This window comes from Mustela erminea, chromosome 3 (assembly GCF_009829155.1).
Source record: "Mustela erminea isolate mMusErm1 chromosome 3, mMusErm1.Pri, whole genome shotgun sequence".
Taxonomy (NCBI): Eukaryota; Metazoa; Chordata; class Mammalia; order Carnivora; family Mustelidae; genus Mustela; species Mustela erminea.
The window spans coordinates 129,728,672-129,746,510 of NC_045616.1; the positions used below are offsets into that span (position 1 = coordinate 129,728,672).

The 17,839-nt window shown below is 36.3% G+C and overlaps 1 protein-coding gene across 1 annotated transcript in view; it reads left to right on the forward strand.

The window, feature by feature from the left end:
- FGF10 (fibroblast growth factor 10) overlaps positions 1 to 17,512 on the forward strand; it is an 88,419-nt gene extending 70,907 nt beyond the window's left edge. Inside the window, exons 2-3 of the mRNA XM_032337449.1 lie at positions 12,323 to 12,426; positions 15,842 to 17,512. Coding sequence (XP_032193340.1) covers positions 12,323 to 12,426; positions 15,842 to 16,039 — 302 coding nt within the window. The 3' untranslated portion in view covers positions 16,040 to 17,512. The remainder of the gene's footprint in view (positions 1 to 12,322; positions 12,427 to 15,841) is intronic.
- The last annotated feature ends 327 nt before the right edge of the window (positions 17,513 to 17,839 follow it).

Here is a 17,839-nt window from a genome sequence, read left to right on the forward strand (position 1 = left end):
AATTTACAATACATGTGTTCAAAGTGAGCCTGAGTTTGAATCCTAAAACTTGTTGTACATTAAGTATTTTAAACTACTTAGGGGTGTTCGTGCTTAGCAAATTTGTGAACTCTTCAATGCATCAAGTAAGACTTTTTCTTGCCAGAAACCCAACACCAAGATGTGTTCTACTGAACCACTTTATTGTTTTCATTAAATTGAGGAGAAAAGATAGTCTATATTATATGTAATTATATTAAGGAAATTCATAAAAACTTTAGTAAATGTGGTAGACATTTTATAGGAATGTCTTTAGGCTAAGTATCTGTACTGATATGGTGCTCATTTGGTGAAATATGCCATGAAGTAATTTCTTCAACCCTTTCTGTTGGCTTTTAAGTTTTTCTTCCTTTATAAATAAAACACAGTGGTCAAGCCCAACTAGAATGAATTATTTCTGGGTAATGAACAAGATAAATTAGTCTATAAAACATTAAGTGGATATAAAATTTTTGCCTGGCTGCCAACAATTTGTAAATGTTTGTAGGAGCCTCATGGTGTAGTAGAAAGAACATGGACTATTTCAGTCCTAAGTAATCTTCTAGAGGTGCTTGGTAAGCTCCTCAATGGCCCTGGATCTCCTAGTGTCATCTACTACAGAAGAGAACCAGAGATGAACCAGACAACTATTAGATTTTGCCAAGCTCTTCTCAGACTCTACAGTTTACTAAAACCTAAATTTTTCTTTTTCTCTCTCTTCTTCTTTAAGATTTTGTTTATTTATTTGACAGGCAGAGATCACAAGTAGGCAGAGAGGCAGGCAGAGAGATGGAAGAAGCAGGCTCCCCTCGGAGCAGAGATCCTGATGTGGGGCTGGATCCCAGGACCCTGGATCATGACCTGAGTCGAAGGCAGAGGCTTTAACCCATTGAGCCACTGAGGTGCCCCCAAACCTAAATTTTTCTTAACCCTTATATGATCTAAACTTTTATCATTAAAAAAATGAGACGAGGTTTTCTTATTTAGTAATTTTAGTTGATTTTTGAGGCTTTAAAGTCTGTGCTTTAAATTAGACTGATCAGAAATTTAGATTGAATATAGAACACTTCTCAAAATAATCTATAATAACTTGAGGGATTTTGGGGGGGGTGGGAGGTGAGGAAGTATTACAGCTAACTTTCCTGCCCACACCTCCTTACCACGGTAGATCTAATTTAGAAACTCAGTGGACTTTTACTAGAGCTAACACATTTCCAGTGCTATTTTGTATTCTCCATAGATTTTTTTCCAACAGCAAAAACATTGCAGTAACTGTCCCTTACTCTTGCACATTTAGTATTTAACGGCCTTCCTATACGTAATGGCAGACTTTCCTTCTCTCCATGGCTCAAGTGAAGAGACACATGACTCAAGGCCACATGAGGATTCCGTCAGGTTTGTTTCCCCAAATGTGAAATGCAGGAGGCATAATAAGATAGGGCCAAAGTTGGGGCGTGGCTAGGATGCCCTGGATAAGAAACGAGGATTTCTAATTTTCTAAACGTAATCCTGAAGAACCGATTTTACTTAAAAAAATGGGGGAAGGAGGGAAAGGCAAAACTCTAAATAGCTTTATGACTTTACATAAAATATATTTTCTGGTCCAGAAATAAGTTGACTTTTTGGGAAGAAATATTTTCAGTATCTACTCTCAGCCTTACCCACGGCCTTCTTACCATTCAAATGAATTGTACTGGGCTTTTCTGACGTTATCTTCAGCCTCCTTTTCTAAACTCCTTTGTTTTATGCTATTTCCTACCATCTGTCCCCTTGTAAACTGGGATCCAAAGTCAGTTATCCTGGGTCACAACAAATGACTCAAACATGTAAGCATTTTGTTGTTGTAAGCAGCTTGTTTGTTTTCCAGTTGCTGGTGGTTGAGAATAACGGGTATGATTCCCATTTCTAAGGGCACACCAGCTTTTCTAAGTCTTTACTTCATGCAAAGTTAGCCATACAATCTTTTCTCACTTTGCAAGTTGGTTAAATTTATATCAACACTTACTGTGGACAATTCTCAAAGATTCCAAATAAATTCTCATCCTTACAAACATTTAAACTATGTCTTGTCTTTGGGCATGCAACCCTGAACACACCCGATCTCATCTAATCTATGTCTCACTGTGAATATATACTAAAAACACAGAAAGTAACGTTTGAAAACATGGCACTATGAAAATGTTGATAACTGGGGCGTCTGGGTGGCTTAGTGGGTTAAGCCTCTGCCTTCGGCTCAAGTCATGATCCCAGGGTCCAGGGATCGAGCCCCCACATCGGGCTCTCTGCTCTGCAGGGAACCTGCTTCCTCCTCTCTCTCTGCCTGCCTCTCTGCCTATTTGTGATCTCTCTCTGTCAAATAAATAAATAAAATATTTTTTTTAAGTTGATAACTAATTATTTCTTGAAATAATTCAATGAAGCAGACAAAAGACAATCTCTGGAGAGGGAAAAAAATAGAAATTGTCACATTTACGAAATCTATTTAGTAGAGAGACACATTAAATGACCATCTGCAAACATTTGTTGATCAACATGGAAGACTCCAGGGCGCCTGGGTGGCTCAGTGGGTTAAGCCGCTGCCTTCGGCTCAGGTCATGATCTCAGGGTCCTGCGATCGAGTCCCGCATCGGGCTCTCTGCTCAGCAGGGAGCCTGCTTCTCTCTCTCTCTCTCTCTCTCTACCTGCCTCTCCATCTACTTGTGATCTCTCTCTGTCAAATAAATAAATAAAATCTTTAAAAAAAAAAAACAAACAAAAAAACAAAAAAAAAAACATGGAAGACTCCAACATCACATCTCATTTGCAATTAAAATGCAGTATGATATTAATCTTTAACACACTTTGACAATTAATTTACAACTGGGACTATTTACAACTGGGACTATCAGAAGTAGTTTCTGATACTTTTCATGGTATGTCACTGACAATGGTTAAATTACAATACTGGTCAATTAAATATAGTCTTAAATTGAGGAATGTTTTAGAATCTACCACTATATTCCTCAATAAGACCAAGCTAATGACTGCATTTATCTTTGAAGCACCAGTTGAAAATGTAAAAGGTCACTGATCTTTAGCAAACTGAGAAAAATGCCTATCTTCTTATTAAAGATGGTAAGAATTTTCTGCTAACATAGGTCCTGTTTCTGTCTGCAATTCTAAATGAATGTCAAGGGTATCCGAAAGAATTATGGATGATGGAGAAACTAAATGTCTCTGTTGCATTATGCTGAAAGGGCATTTGAAATCTAAAACAGTTCAAGGTGGGCCAAGATTAATGATTAGCCCACTGCGGTGTCCTCTTTTTAAAAGTGGTGAGATCATCCTAGAACAAGTATATGCATTGAATTCTGGGTGGAAAATATGGGATCAAGTGAATCCCTACTGATTTGTAGCAATTTCATGTCCATCAGTGTGACTTCAAAGGGGCCACATGGTCCCTCAATTTTTTAGAGTTGTTGACACCATTAGCCCACTGAAAACGCATGTAAAATACTTAAGGGAGTAAATGAAGGCACTTAAGTTTCAACCAACATTTGCATAACCTTAGTGAGGAGAAGAAAACAGAGATTATGGTAATCCTATTGCAAATCTTTAAAAAAAAAAAAAAAAGGTCTCTAGACAAAAATGAAGTATATTTGTACACAAATTCCAAATCCACATAATTATAGTTAGGCAGATGCTGAGTCCCACACCTATCAAAAATACACAAAAGAAAAACCTAGCACTTCCTTTCCACATTCTTTAAAATTTTTTCATTGATGTTAAGCTGCTGTCATTTTTTGTATCTATTCCTGTTTGTGGATCTGCTTCTCTGCACATGTTTCTGTCAATGCTTTTTCATATCAAAGGCTTTCTCTGTCTCTGAATCATAGTGTATAGAACACTGTGTGGTCCTTGGACCAGCAGAATCAGCATTTCCTGGGAAATGGTAGAAATTCAAATTCTTTAGCCCCACCCCAGATCTACTAAATCAAAAATCTCAACAATCTGTATTTAAACAAACTTTCCAGATGATTGTAATGCAGGCTCAAGTTTGAGAACCACTGGTATGAAAAACTGGCTGACACCCCACCATCCCGATTCAGCAGACAGTAAATACCTATTGAATACCTACCCACTGCTCCAGATTCTATGCAATCCTGTGAGCTGTAGGCAATTAGCCCCAATTTGCAAATAAGGAAACCAAGATTCAGGAATTATAAATGACCTATTCAAGGTCATACAGTTGGTTAAGTAACAAAGCTGACATGTTCAGCTAAGTTCTTTTGCTCTTTCAGAGATATTTCCTTCCTGTTTACACCTAAACCTTTCCATTAATTTTGTCACATAAAATATGACTTTGATGTTCTCTTTAAAAATTGGTGTGTGCACATGTGTCTGTGAAGTTATTAGCTACCCTGTGTGTGTGTGTGCACACGTGCATGCACAACTATGAGTGAGAGACAGACAGTGGAGGGCAGTGTGGAGAGAAATGGGAAAATAAGTAGATAATACAAAAAATAAAACTAGTGTAACAAATGTTCCTGTCCAGTCACTCTCAATATAGAGCAATTAGATACATTTTGACATTCTTTCAAGACAGTTAACTTAGAATCTAGGTGCACTTTTTGAAATTGTTGAAAACCAAGCAAATACGTAATCCCGAACAGGTGTGCTTAAACTAAGAGATATTAACATATTTGTTACCCCTGAGCTATGTGCTCTTCTTTCCCAGTCAGTCTTCAAAAATCCATTCTCCTCTTCCGTTTTGCATTCACCACTCATGGACTATTTTGCTGGGCACATGCTAACTATCAATTTGGGGAGAGTTTTCTACTCCATAATCTCTGTGAAGTTATTTGAGCTCATGCAACTACCCAGCAAACGAATAGCACCAGATGCTGGTTAAATGTGACAAGACAAACTACTGTAGGGAGGGAGAGAAACTATGATATTAATTGAAATCAACTCCAACTAAGACAAAGGTGATAGAGGTTTTTAAGGGAGAACAGAGAGGGATTACAGGAAAGTGGAGAAGGTGATTAAAAGAGAGAGAGAGAGATGAGAAACTTTGGAAGTGAAATTTACAGAAGGGAGTAGTAGGGAATTATTGAAAATGGTTTGGGAAGGTGGGTTGGGACAATGTATGATTTGTAAATGGACAGCATTGCATTTTCTTAAGACTCAGCATGGGACCTGAGGTCACCTTTAGGGACACAGCCTAGTGCAGGTGGAAGACAAGCCTAAGTTTGGTCAAGACTTTTAGCATAGTATTCAGGAAGATCCTTTGTGATGTGTGAGAGTTCAGCAGTTCACATCATGTGTTGAGACCTTAATTAATTTAACTGTTTCACATTAAAGAAAAATGAAAGCATTATTTGAAATATTCTTAATTATCATGATAAAAATTATTTAGAAAACTGCTATGTATTTTTTCTGAACGTGACTTTATAAACCTAGAATCTGTTGGACTTTCTAGATGTAAAGTAGCATTTTACTGTCAAAAATTATGAGTGGAATCAGGTTTTCAACCAATTCAAGGGTTATCAGTGAACTACCAGCTGAAATAATAATTGCTGTGTAGTTTTTTCCACATCAGTCTTTATGAAGCAAAAGTATACCCCATTAGATCATTTGCAAATTATAATTTTTACAACATAAGAAAATTATTACATGTTTTATCATAAATATGAAAGATAAAACTAATGTAGCTTGTTCTAGACATAAACCTAAATATTTTTGTTTCCCCAGAATTCTGTACCATATTTGTGTAGAATGTCACTCTCTGGAATGTAATGGAGAATCTATCAAAAAGAGATCCTAGGATTTCTACAAAAAACCTCATATTCTGTACTCAGAAAAAAACACCGCCAAGTTTTGCCCATAATTTTGACTCAATTCTAACCAGATTTCATATTGAATCATCAGTTTATTTTAATGGAGGTGCTCAGAAGCTCTTTAGAGCATTCTCCTTTCATACCAGAGAAAGTCATTAGAGATGATGTTGAAGTCCATTAGTCATCAAGAAAAGCATGACATTATCAGTAATCTCTATAAATGGACAAAGAAGTGAATGAACTTGGAGATGAAGGTGTCAAATTATTATTTAAATAAATAATGTCTAAGGAGCTGTAAAATTTTAGCCACCTAGAAAATTAATCTATATGGAAATTAATCGCTTTGTGTTAACTATATCAGTATGCTTCTCTAAAATACTTTTGAAATCTACAAATCAAATGTTTGCTAAAATATGGAGAAGTATTCAAAATAGATAAAATGTTCCTTATCATTGCCTTTTTTATTTTGCTATCCTCAGCTTTATTCAGCAAAGCCTGATTTAGTGGAAAGAGAATGGGCCTAGATCCAAATACCAAATCTACCATACCCTAGGTGAATATATGTTCATCAATTTATTAATTTCTCCAAGGTGCAATTTCAATATGTGTAGAACATAATGCTTACCGGATATATTTTCTGAGACTCAGGTATGAATATTAAAGTATATGACACATGATAGTCACTCCCTTATCATCACTGATTTTTGTGCTATTACTGTCTTTAAATTCAACTTACCCCAGATAGTGCTTTCCTTAACCAAGAATGTTGTCTTAAGACCTCACACTCTAGATAGCCTTTTAGATCCTGTTAGAGAACTCTTTCTCACAATTTTAATAACAGTTGAAGAGACATACATATATTATTTAGAAAATTTAAAGTAGTTTCAGATTTGTAATAACTGCTTATAAACAACAAATATTTATTTTTTGTAATTCAATGACTTTTCCTTTAAAGTATGCTCATTTGGGCATTTCCTTTTACTTTTATTTTCATTTTATTTGGATGTAGACTTATTATCTCAAAGTTTTACAAATTTGACAACACTATCAAAAGAAAAAAAACTCTGGAGGTGCTTGGTTGGCTCAGTTGGTTAAGCTTCTGCCTTCAGCTCAAGTTGTGATCCTGGCGTCCTAGCATCGAGCCCCACATCAGGCTCCCTGCTCAGCTGGGAGTCTGCTTCTCCCTGTCCCTCTGCCCCTCTGCCTGATTGTGCTATCTCTGTCTTTCTCTCTCTCTCTCAGATAAATAAAATTAAAATCTTTAAAAAAAGTTTTTTTTAAAGAAAAATTCTGTATTTAATGAATACTGAATGTTCTTTTACTCAGCCCGTTGCTAGAATAATCACTCATTGATTCATTCAATAAAAATATATTGAGCACATATTATGAACTATGTATATATACCCTGCTCTAATAAACAGAAGAAGATGACCACGGCAATTGCTATGGATCTTTGAGAGAGATACACACTTACAAAGGTATGATCTATGATGATTCTCAAGACCACACTCCAGAGTATGGCTACAAAATCTCTGAGGTGTATAGCATAAATGTGATAACACCTCTGGGGAGTTCCATAGGCTTTTTTATATCAGGATATAATATAATCTATGTGGGACACTTGACAACAATTCATGAGAAAGAGATTTAGTTCGGTGAAGTTAGGATTTGTGTATTACATTATATTAATTATAATATATTTCATCACATTAAATAAAACTATCAAGCTACACAGGATTATAATTCTGAGTAAAATATTTAGAACAAAATAATAGGACTGATTCTGAATTCATGAGGCTCTGACATTTCTTGAGCTGCTTCGATGTTTCACAACAGGTTCTGAAAAGTACATTCCTCACCCAGGACAGCACTACCACTCCTCAATGAAGTAGAATCTACACTTTTACTGAGTGGTCCCCTTGAAGAACAGCTGGTATGGAGAGCCAACCATAGCTCAAATAAACACTGAATTCTTTTCCCTCCCCCATACCTATCTTTCTTTACTCCTTCATTTTTCTTTGTATAGACTATTCCTCCCAACTTTTCAAATTCTCACCTACTAAAATCCTACCCCTGACAGGTTCACCTTGAACATCAATCATCTTCTTCAGGACAACAACTTTACTATTAAAAACCAAGACAATGTATTTTCTCTCTCATGTACCTCTCAGAATATTTTCTTTGTATTGTAATTACTTTAATTATACATGTCCTTATTCTACCCAGTTTTAAAACTTCTTGAAGGTAAGGACTGTGTCTTGTTTGTCTGTATCCTCCACAGTAAGAGTTAACACAAATCCTACATGTTGGTGCTTAATACATTATTTAATTTACTCAAAGAATCTTTTGGATTTCTTTAAATATTCATATTTTATTCATTTAGGAGAGGATGATGGGATTTTGCATTTGTTTTTTACATCTAGCTTTCTCCTGTCTATAACCATTTTATTAAAGTTTTCCTTGCCTTTTACTTTCTCCATGAAAAAAATGTTTCAGGAGAAAGTTAATCACATTGGCCAATAATCTGTTTATTCTAATAGCCCAAAGAGAGAAGTAGTCTTGGATTGCCAGGAAGAAAATGGGTCAGATACTTCTCTTCTGGAGAATGATGAGAAGCATAAACTGGGAAAGAAACTTGTGAATGGCCCTCCTCAGATTAACTACTCAATGATTCATCAAAACATAACTCATGCTTTGGCAAGCTAAAAGAAAAAATGATTTATGTGAAAACTGTGACTTCTAGGTTATTTCCATTTGCATTTCATCAGTTTGCAAAATCCTCCCCATTACTATGGTGATGATGCATTCTTAACGTAGAATGTGCCATTAACAGGAGCTGATTTATGCCACATCACTTGTAATGTTGATAGTCAAACTTTGTTATTAAGGATTTCAAATATAACTGAAAATAAACTTTCTAGTTTGCTATTATTTACTTAAATAAATTTGCCAAACATTGGATCTTTCTAGTATGTTTTTTAAAGTTATATATTTTTAGATAAAATACTTCCTATATGCCAAAATTCTTAGCATCAGTACAAGATGGTTGCTACCTTGAGTCTTACGTAACTCCCTAACCTCGCTTCTTGTGACTTCCTGCCTTTTCCCCTGTTCTCTAGTTGGTAAGTCAAACATGGTTTTTCTGAAAATACCGCACTGTTGCACCTTAATGTCCTCCCCCTTAATGTGTTCCCACCTTTCTCACCTGGATGCTTCTTATTCAACCTTCAAAACCCAATTCAAGTCTCATCTCCACATAGTAAGTCTGCCTTGGAGCCCCAGCCAATATGATGAACTACATTTATTTTTGCCCCTTATGTCCTCTATCTTAGCTCTTACTATCACTTAATATGTTCTATCATAATTCTCTACCTATTTGTCTTTTACTCCCAATACAGCATAGATTTTGCTCAAGGAAAGCCATAACTTGCTTGGCTTTATGTTCCCATTTCCTAAAAGAGTGCCGTTCTCCACATAGGTCTTCCTATGTTTTTTAATTGTGCAAAAGCTCTCAAACAGATTTAGATTACCACCTGGTGTATTCATCTTTCAAGAGACATCAAAACTGATGTGGTTAAAACTTTAAGTAATAGAATTTCACTACAAGAATGTGTCTTCAAATTTAGAAAATATCTGACTTATATGAATGAGAAATACAATTTTTGTTCCCTTCTATTAATAATATAATTTTCAGGTATAAGTTTCTTCAAGTAATAAAACAATAATTTATAACTTTTAAGATAATTATAGATTCACAAAAATGGTAAGAAATACAGAGAAATCTGTGTTTCTTTCACTTATTTTCCCCTAGGAGGTCTTCCTTCAATTGGCATTTAATTTTGCATCAAAATATACAAATATAGAATGCTAAGTCATTAGCCCAACAACCATCAAGTAAAATCCTGGTTCTCTTTTTCAAAAATACTTTCATAAGCAAACTTGATCATCCTTACCAAAGAGCAGAGAACACTGGAGAGATTTTTTATTAAAAAAAGAATTGACAAGCCCTCTACACTTGAGCCCCTCAGAAAGTTACTTTCTCATTAACAGATGTTTATCATAGAGACAGCCCTTGTTCATCACCACAAAATTATCAGATTAGACTTTACTGACATACCCAAAAAATTCTTTTCAGAATTTGAAAAAACCTTAAATCATTTAGGTCTTCCCACTTTCTATTTTGAAGCATAGTGAACTTTTTCACACTAGTCTTAACTGGTTGCAGAGTTGGTTAATTGATGGATGAATTCTTTGAATACTGAGTTCCCAATCTGTGCAAAGCAGAAAAACCCAGGGGTTTCCAAACTAAATATGATAAATCGTGTGTGGTGCACTCTCAAAAATGATTGGTCAAGGACTGAGGAACATTTGTAACACATTCTTCCTTTTGTCACCTTCAAAAATCCTGCTTTAATCTTTGCTAAAACCATCCTTCAGACTTTTCATCCTAACAATTTTTGGTCACAAAAGCATACATAGGGAACAGCTAGCAATTTCCTGACAATGCTTTTTTCTTAGGCAAAATAAATACAGGCCTAAATATTTTGCCCAAGATTTCAACCTCTTGCCTTGCTCTGTGTCTTCTCTCTGTGACATAAAGTACATTAGATTCCCTTCCCTGATACTTAGACATTTTCCTCTGTGGCATGCCTATTAAAGACTGTTATCTCTATGCATCATTTTGTCAGATGGTTTTCCAACAGGATTCCCTTGGGAAAGTGGGAAGGAGTGGGGAGATGTGGTAGAGAGGCAAACAGACATAGAGGGCAAAATAGTCTGAAAGCCAAAAGCTCAGGAGTTGGATCCATCATTATTGGCCTCTGTCACTTTATTTTTTATTTTTTTAAAGGATTTTATTTATTTATTTGACAGACAAAGATCACAAGTAGGCAGAGAGAGTGGGGGGGTGGGGGAGCAGGCTCGTTGCTGAGCAGAGAGCCCAATATGGGGCTCAATCCCATGACCCTGGGATCATAACCTGAGCCAAAGGAAGATGCTTTAATCCACTGAGCCACCCAGGCACCCCTGGCCTCTGTCACTTTAACATCTTATGTGTGAATTAGACAATCTCATGTCCTGTTTTTCATCTGTAATTAAGAAGAGCAATGCCTTCTTAGAGGACTGTTGTGAAAATTAAATAGTTTATTTAATTTTATAATAGTTTATATAATATAATAGTTTATTTTCACAACAAGAAAGTTTTTTTTAATATTTTATTTATTTATTTGACAGGCAGAGATCACAAGTAGGCAGAGGGCAGGCAGAGAGAGACAGGGTGGGCAGGGGGCGGGGGGAAGCAGGCTCCCTGCTGAGCAGAGAGCCCAATGTGGGGCTTGATCCCAGGACCCTGGGACCATGACCCGAGCTGAAGGCAGAGGCTTTCACCTGCTGAGCCACCCAGGCAGCCCCAAGAAAGTGTTTTTAAAAATACAAATAAACAGATGTATTTGTTTGTACCTTAAAGGTAAAATATCAAATCCTTTCCCTATAGTTACCTATAGACCTTTCAGAGAAAATTGCCTTTAGATGCACCAACCAAACATGTGTATTAGGGAAAAAGGTTCTCTATCTATCAGTTACAAATTCCCTCAGTTTTCAATTCTTTCTAGGGGGAAAAAAAAAAAAGGCCTTTGTAAATGCTGATGGATACTGGATAGTCTCCCAACCCAGAGTAGTGATTTTGTTATTTTAAAGACAATGTGGATGTTGGGATTAGTCTTTCTGTATCACAGAATGTCAACACATTTTCCAAAACTGAATTTATCAGTTAAATGTAGCCAAGGGATTTAGTTTATCTAAGTGTCCTACAAAGCAGAAATAGTTTACCACTGTTTTTACAGATTGAGGCAAATCTGACATATTATTGACATATGCTATGGATTTAATTTAATACCATAGTACAGATGTGTGCTCTGATAAGTTTTTGTGAAATCTAGGCTAAGATAGAGTTGTTTCAATATTTATGGGGTTGAAAATGCAGAGTTAGCAAAGGAAGCATTTTAATTAAAACAATATTTTTCCTTATATGTTGAGAGTAAAATATAAGGGAATTCTTTTAAAGACTTATTACCTGTTTCAATATAGTTGTTGTGTTTTTAGGCACACCAAAAGAGATTTGGGTTTTTTCTAATTTTTAATTTTTAAAAATTTATTTAAAGATTAATTTATTTGAGAGAGAGAGAAAAAAAAAACCGCATGGGGGGAGGAAAGGGGCAGAGGGAGAAGAGAAAGAGAATCTCAAGCAGACTCCCTACTGGGTACAGAGCCTGAAACAGGGCTCGATCTCACCATCCTGAGATTATGACCTGAGTGGAAATCAAGAACCGTTTGCTTAACTGACTGAGCCATCCAGGTGCCCCCAGTTTTTTAAATCTACTAATTTTAAAACTATCATAAATAAAACTCAATAGTTCTGATTTTTTCTTTCACCTAAATGTATGTGACCCCTTAAGTTTATCTTTTTTTTTTTTAATTGTATGTTTTAGGTATCCTAGAGATAACGTCAGTGGAAATCGGAGTTGTTGCCGTCAAAGCCATTAACAGCAACTATTATTTAGCCATGAACAAGAAGGGGAAACTCTATGGCTCAGTAAGTATTCTGCCTTAGTTTTCCAAGTCCACTGCAGTAAATCATTACCACAGTTTTGGAAAGTTTCCCTCAGACATTGAAGAGCTTTGTTATCATTCTATCGCTAGTGAAGAGAGCCACGACAGGCTGGTCACCAGAGTTTCGAGGGCTGGCAAAGCAGCTCTCACAATTCTGTAATTTCCTCTGTTGTTCACCCATCAGCCTACCACACAGGCTGTTGCTGGCATTCGTCAGTCAATGCTCTGAACTAGTAATGGGTCAGACTCTCACGGAAGCATCTGGTCAGATTGGCACGGGTGCTACAGACAACTTGGAGAAGAATCATTGAAAACAAAGATCTTAAGTTGAGTAGGAAACCATACACTGTGTGTGTTTTAAAGCTGAAGATAAAACAGGGGCTTGGTATTTTGTATTCTGCTAAAACATGAGATGGGGAGACAGATTAAGAAATTCACTATTTGCGTGCCTTCAATCAACTCCATAATTTTATTTACCTAGTCATTAATTCCCTGATGTAACTGGTATCCAGCCCATGATTAGGGTACATACACCTCTGTGTTTCATAGCAAGTATTAAGGAATATCACTTCAAAATGTGTAAGTAACCTTATTTTGTTGATTAGCGTAAGAACAATTGCACTGCCTACCCGGAGCCAGTGGCTCCCAAACTAGATCACAATCATTGGGAAGATTAAAACACACTTCTAGATTTTTTGATATATTAAAGCTGTCCCAAGATCTAAGAATTTGCATTTCTAACAAGGTTCCAGGTGTTCCCAATGCAACACTTTGATAACCCAATTTAAGGACCACTGGTCTGATTATAGAATAGTCTTGTATTTCATTTGGTCCACTCATAACTGGGGAGTTAGGCACACACACTGTGGGCCAGTCCTTTTCTCTAGGGGAACTGCCTTTTGCATGGCAGGGCGAGAGAGGTGGTTAAAGGAATTTAAGATTTTTCCATTATGTGCAGTTCTGCTCCTAAGCTTAGAAGAGTAGTGGGCCATTTTAAAAAGTGGTACCATTTAGGGGTTCATAGCATAATCACTTTTGAGGCATTTATTTTTATTTTCTTGAATGAACATGACTGAGTCCCTCCTTAATCTAACTATTATAGGAATCACTGGGGGAAGGACCAGGTTTATGCTCTTTGCAGAGATACTAAAACACTAAGTCAAAACTTAAGCTTTACAGTAAAGCCAGATCACATGAATTTAGATTGAGAGAAAAAAAAGGTAAACAATTTTAACTGCGATAAAAGATTGAAATAACTTTCAGTTGATAAAGTATACCTCTTTAAAAAGGTAACATCAGAGAGAAATGGAGCATTCTTAAATGAAAAGTGTCATAAAAATACTTAATAACCTTTTTCTTCTGTCCCAACACAATTCACATACTGTGCCTACACTTCCTACTGAACTCTAAGACGTATGAGTTGTTTCATCCCATTTCTGTATCTAAAGTAGAGACCCATTGCTTTCTATCATAGCACCCCCATGCAGTTATCTGCAATGAGATTTACAGAAATTCTCTCGTGAATGTGCTTATTGTTGACAGTCTTCCCCCGATATATTGTGAACTTAAATTGGACAGGGGCTGCCTTGTCCCACACTATACCCTCAGCAGTCAGATCCATCCAGAGCAGACCCCCAAGACCTTTTCTTTTCTTTTGACTTTCATGCTGATGATTTGCCTACATGCTATAAACACGTAGATCCCTAGGTCCCTCCTCCAGAGATTCTGATAAATTTGAGCTAAGGTGTAAATATTTAAAAAACAACTGCGATTAGGAGTCTGCTAGAGGTGTATCTCACTTTGAGACATTGTTCTAGGGGCACCTGGGTGGTTCAGTCAACTGAGCAAATGACTTCTGGCTTCAAGTCAGGTCACAGTCTCAGGGTACTGAGTTCCAGCCTGGCATCAGGCTCCACACTCAGTGGGAATCTTTTTGAGTCTCCTGCACACACGCTCTTGCTTTCTCTTTCAAATAAACAAATCTTAATTGCTCTATAAATTTATTTGGGGGAGGGAAAAATAAGTACTGCTGCTTTTTTATACATAGCTCTGTTGCAAATATAAAATCATTTCAAATAACCCCAATTCTCCCAGTCTCTAAACTGCATCCCTTTTATTAGAATGAATGTAATTATTCACATAAAAAATCATCTCTGTTTCGAAGCCATATAGTTTTAGACAAACTATGTTTGTGATGGTTCTGATAATGTTCAAAATGATGATCTAGTTCACAGAAACCCAGATACTTAAAAATACAGATATTTAGGAATTGAGAATTGAGTTAAAAAAAAAAAAATTAAATCCCAAGGTGAGAAAAACTATTTGAACTGCCCAGGAGAGGCCAACTTAAAGATCCCTACAATACCTTTGGTTTGGATTGGGAAACGTAGAACCAGAAGAGCAAAAGCCCCTATTCCTTAGCATCTTATCTGCTTTAGTGTGGCTCTAAGAGAAGAATGACATTTCTAAAGGCAGAGTTTTGAGATGAGTGGTTATTCTTCGTCAGTAATTCAGAGTGAGATACTGGATTTATGGAATGAAGGAAACATGAATTCTTGTCCCAAGATCCCCTTAAAAACACATGGCCACTTGAAACAAAGCCAAAGGACTATGGCTATAGAGTGGAATTTCCCAGGATCAAAGTCTCAGGTTTATACAATGAAGGTAGTGATAGTCACCATGTTTGTAATTTCTTTGATATGGTAATTCACAAAGTGAGGAATTCCATGTCCTAGTTTTCAATTACTTCTAGACCTAAGAGTAAATCTATTAAAATTCCAAGTTATGGAAAATTATATATTACCTACAAAATAGAGAAATCTAGTATTTGTAAAATAGGAAGACATACCTCCACCCCTCCCTGGCCTCTTGGTTATCTCGAATGATTATGATTTTGCTATAAGGTCTGTTTTCTATATGGGTGTATTTATTATGGATTTATAGGTAAAGTTTGCAAAGCTGATAAGCTCAAGTTTTTTCTTAAACTCTGTTTTTCCCACGAGACCGCTGGTCATTACTCGGGGAAAAAAAAAAGGGATTAGAAGATTATTCTTTGTCGTTGACTCATCACAAATACTGTTAGAGAAACATTTGCTTCTTAATAATCATTCTAGGCACTTAAGCCATGTCAGAGTCAAAACACACCAGCTTTTTAAAAGGGCCCTAACATGTGGTTATGATGATCAATTAAAATGAATCATGAGCCTTCAAACACGGATTCTGTTCTGTGGTTGTGAGCTTTACTCTTCTATTGTTGACACGGTGCATTAAATACATAACCAATGTACAAATGGCAACAGCAAACAAAACTCTCGAATTGGAGTTCTCTGGATGGTGTGTGTCAAATGGAAGTAAGTACCATCATCAGATAAATAAAAGATTTTATTTTTCTCTTGCAGAAAGAATTTAACAATGACTGCAAGCTCAAGGAGAGGATAGAGGAAAATGGATACAATACATATGCATCCTTTAACTGGCAGCACAATGGGAGGCAAATGTACGTGGCATTGAATGGAAAAGGAGCTCCTAGGAGAGGACAGAAAACACGAAGGAAAAACACCTCAGCTCATTTTCTTCCAATGGTGGTACATTCATAGAGGAAGGCAATGTTTGTGGATGCAGCAGAACCAAAGGTTCTTTTGCCAGGACTAGTTGGTATTCTTCACGAAGACAGTAGCTCAAAAGGCAGAGACACATTGCAGATGTCTGCTCGCTTGAAAGAAAGGAAGTCTTTGAAGGTTTTGTACTCACTGCTGACATATGATGTTCTTTTAATTAGTTCTATGTCATGCCTTATAACCGAGATAATAGGCAGATTAAATGGGATGGAAACTACTCCTAAGCGAACAACATTGTATGTTGGCTGGGTTTTTGGTGAAGTTTTTGTTTCTGTTGTTGTTTTTTAACCTCTGAGATAGGACTGAAAGGACATGGAACAATCTGTTGAATGATCTTCGGGAAAGTTATTTATGGAATACGAACTCATATCAAAGACTTTCATTGCTCATGCAAGCCTAACGATTCAATGAGCAGTCAGACACGCAAGCATTTACTGGAAAGCACTTGGGTCACGTCATATGCACAACCAAAGGCGCTTTGGGCATGGCATCATGGAAGAGTTGGATAAGATTTAAAAAATGTAAACATGTTAGTGTAAAACTGTTCTAACAAAACAAATAGTATGGTATGCTTGTGCATTCTGCCTTCATCCCTTTCTATTTCGTTCTAAGTTATTTATTTAATAGGATGTTAAATATCTTTTGGGGTTTTAAAGAGTATCCTCAGCAGTTGCCCTCTGATTTACCTTTTCTTTTTCTTCAGCACACCACATGCATGTTCATGACAAAGTGTTTTTAAAACTTGGCAAACACTTCAAGAATAGGAGAGGAGATAGGAAAGCAGGGTGAGAGCCCCATGTGCTATGAGTTAACTTAATATCACTTCTGCAATAAGAACCATCAACAATAAATATGACAGTGTCATGGCACGGCTTGATGAGAGATATCTGCCATCGTTTAAAAACATCTATCACTCCTAAGGCTTCCTTTCATAAGAAATAGACCAGAAGGCCAAAGTCTTCTCTTTCAATACACCAATGGGGCTCCAAGAATATACTAAAAGAAGGAAAATTGTTATAAATAAATTTTAGTGGCCCAGCCTCATTATTTCCCAATGATTTTTTGCCATGTGTCATGGTGGTTAGAGATGAAGAGGCTGTCTGCATATATAAGATCCCTTTATAAGTCCCACATAGTGCATCTCCCCCAAAGGAAATTATCAAGGAATTTGAAGTGTAACTCTCCCAGGGGCTTAAACTGAGCAACTATATCCTGGTATATGTGTAACCATATACTGAAGCCTGTTCGAGCTGTATGATCTGTTCGAGCTGTATGATCTAGTCTTTACAAAACCAAATAAAACTTACTTCTTGTCAATGTAAAGAGCTTTGGAAGACTCCATCATGTAATCATATCAAAATTCATTTTGTTAGAGCAGGTAGAGAAAACAATACATAGGAGTATACCAGTCATCATCACATTGTATTCCAGTAAATAAATACATAAGCCTTATTTGCAGTGTCTGTAGTGATTTTTTTTAAAAGTGTAGAAAAATACTATTTGTTTTAAATACTTTAAGTGATAACTATAAGATTATATTGATGCTGCAGTTTTATCTTCATATTTCTTGTTTTGAAAAGGTCTGTTTATTTTTATTGTTTGGACACAGTATTCTGGTACAAGGGAAAGACTCAGTACATGTGTCTTTTTACTAAAGTTTAACCTCTAGAAAGGCTGGTGTTTTGTGATCCTCTCTTATAACTTAATTGCGTCAATGCTTAACCAGCACTTCCAGTTAATCTGTCATTTAAGAATTAGTTTTATTAAGAAACTTACATA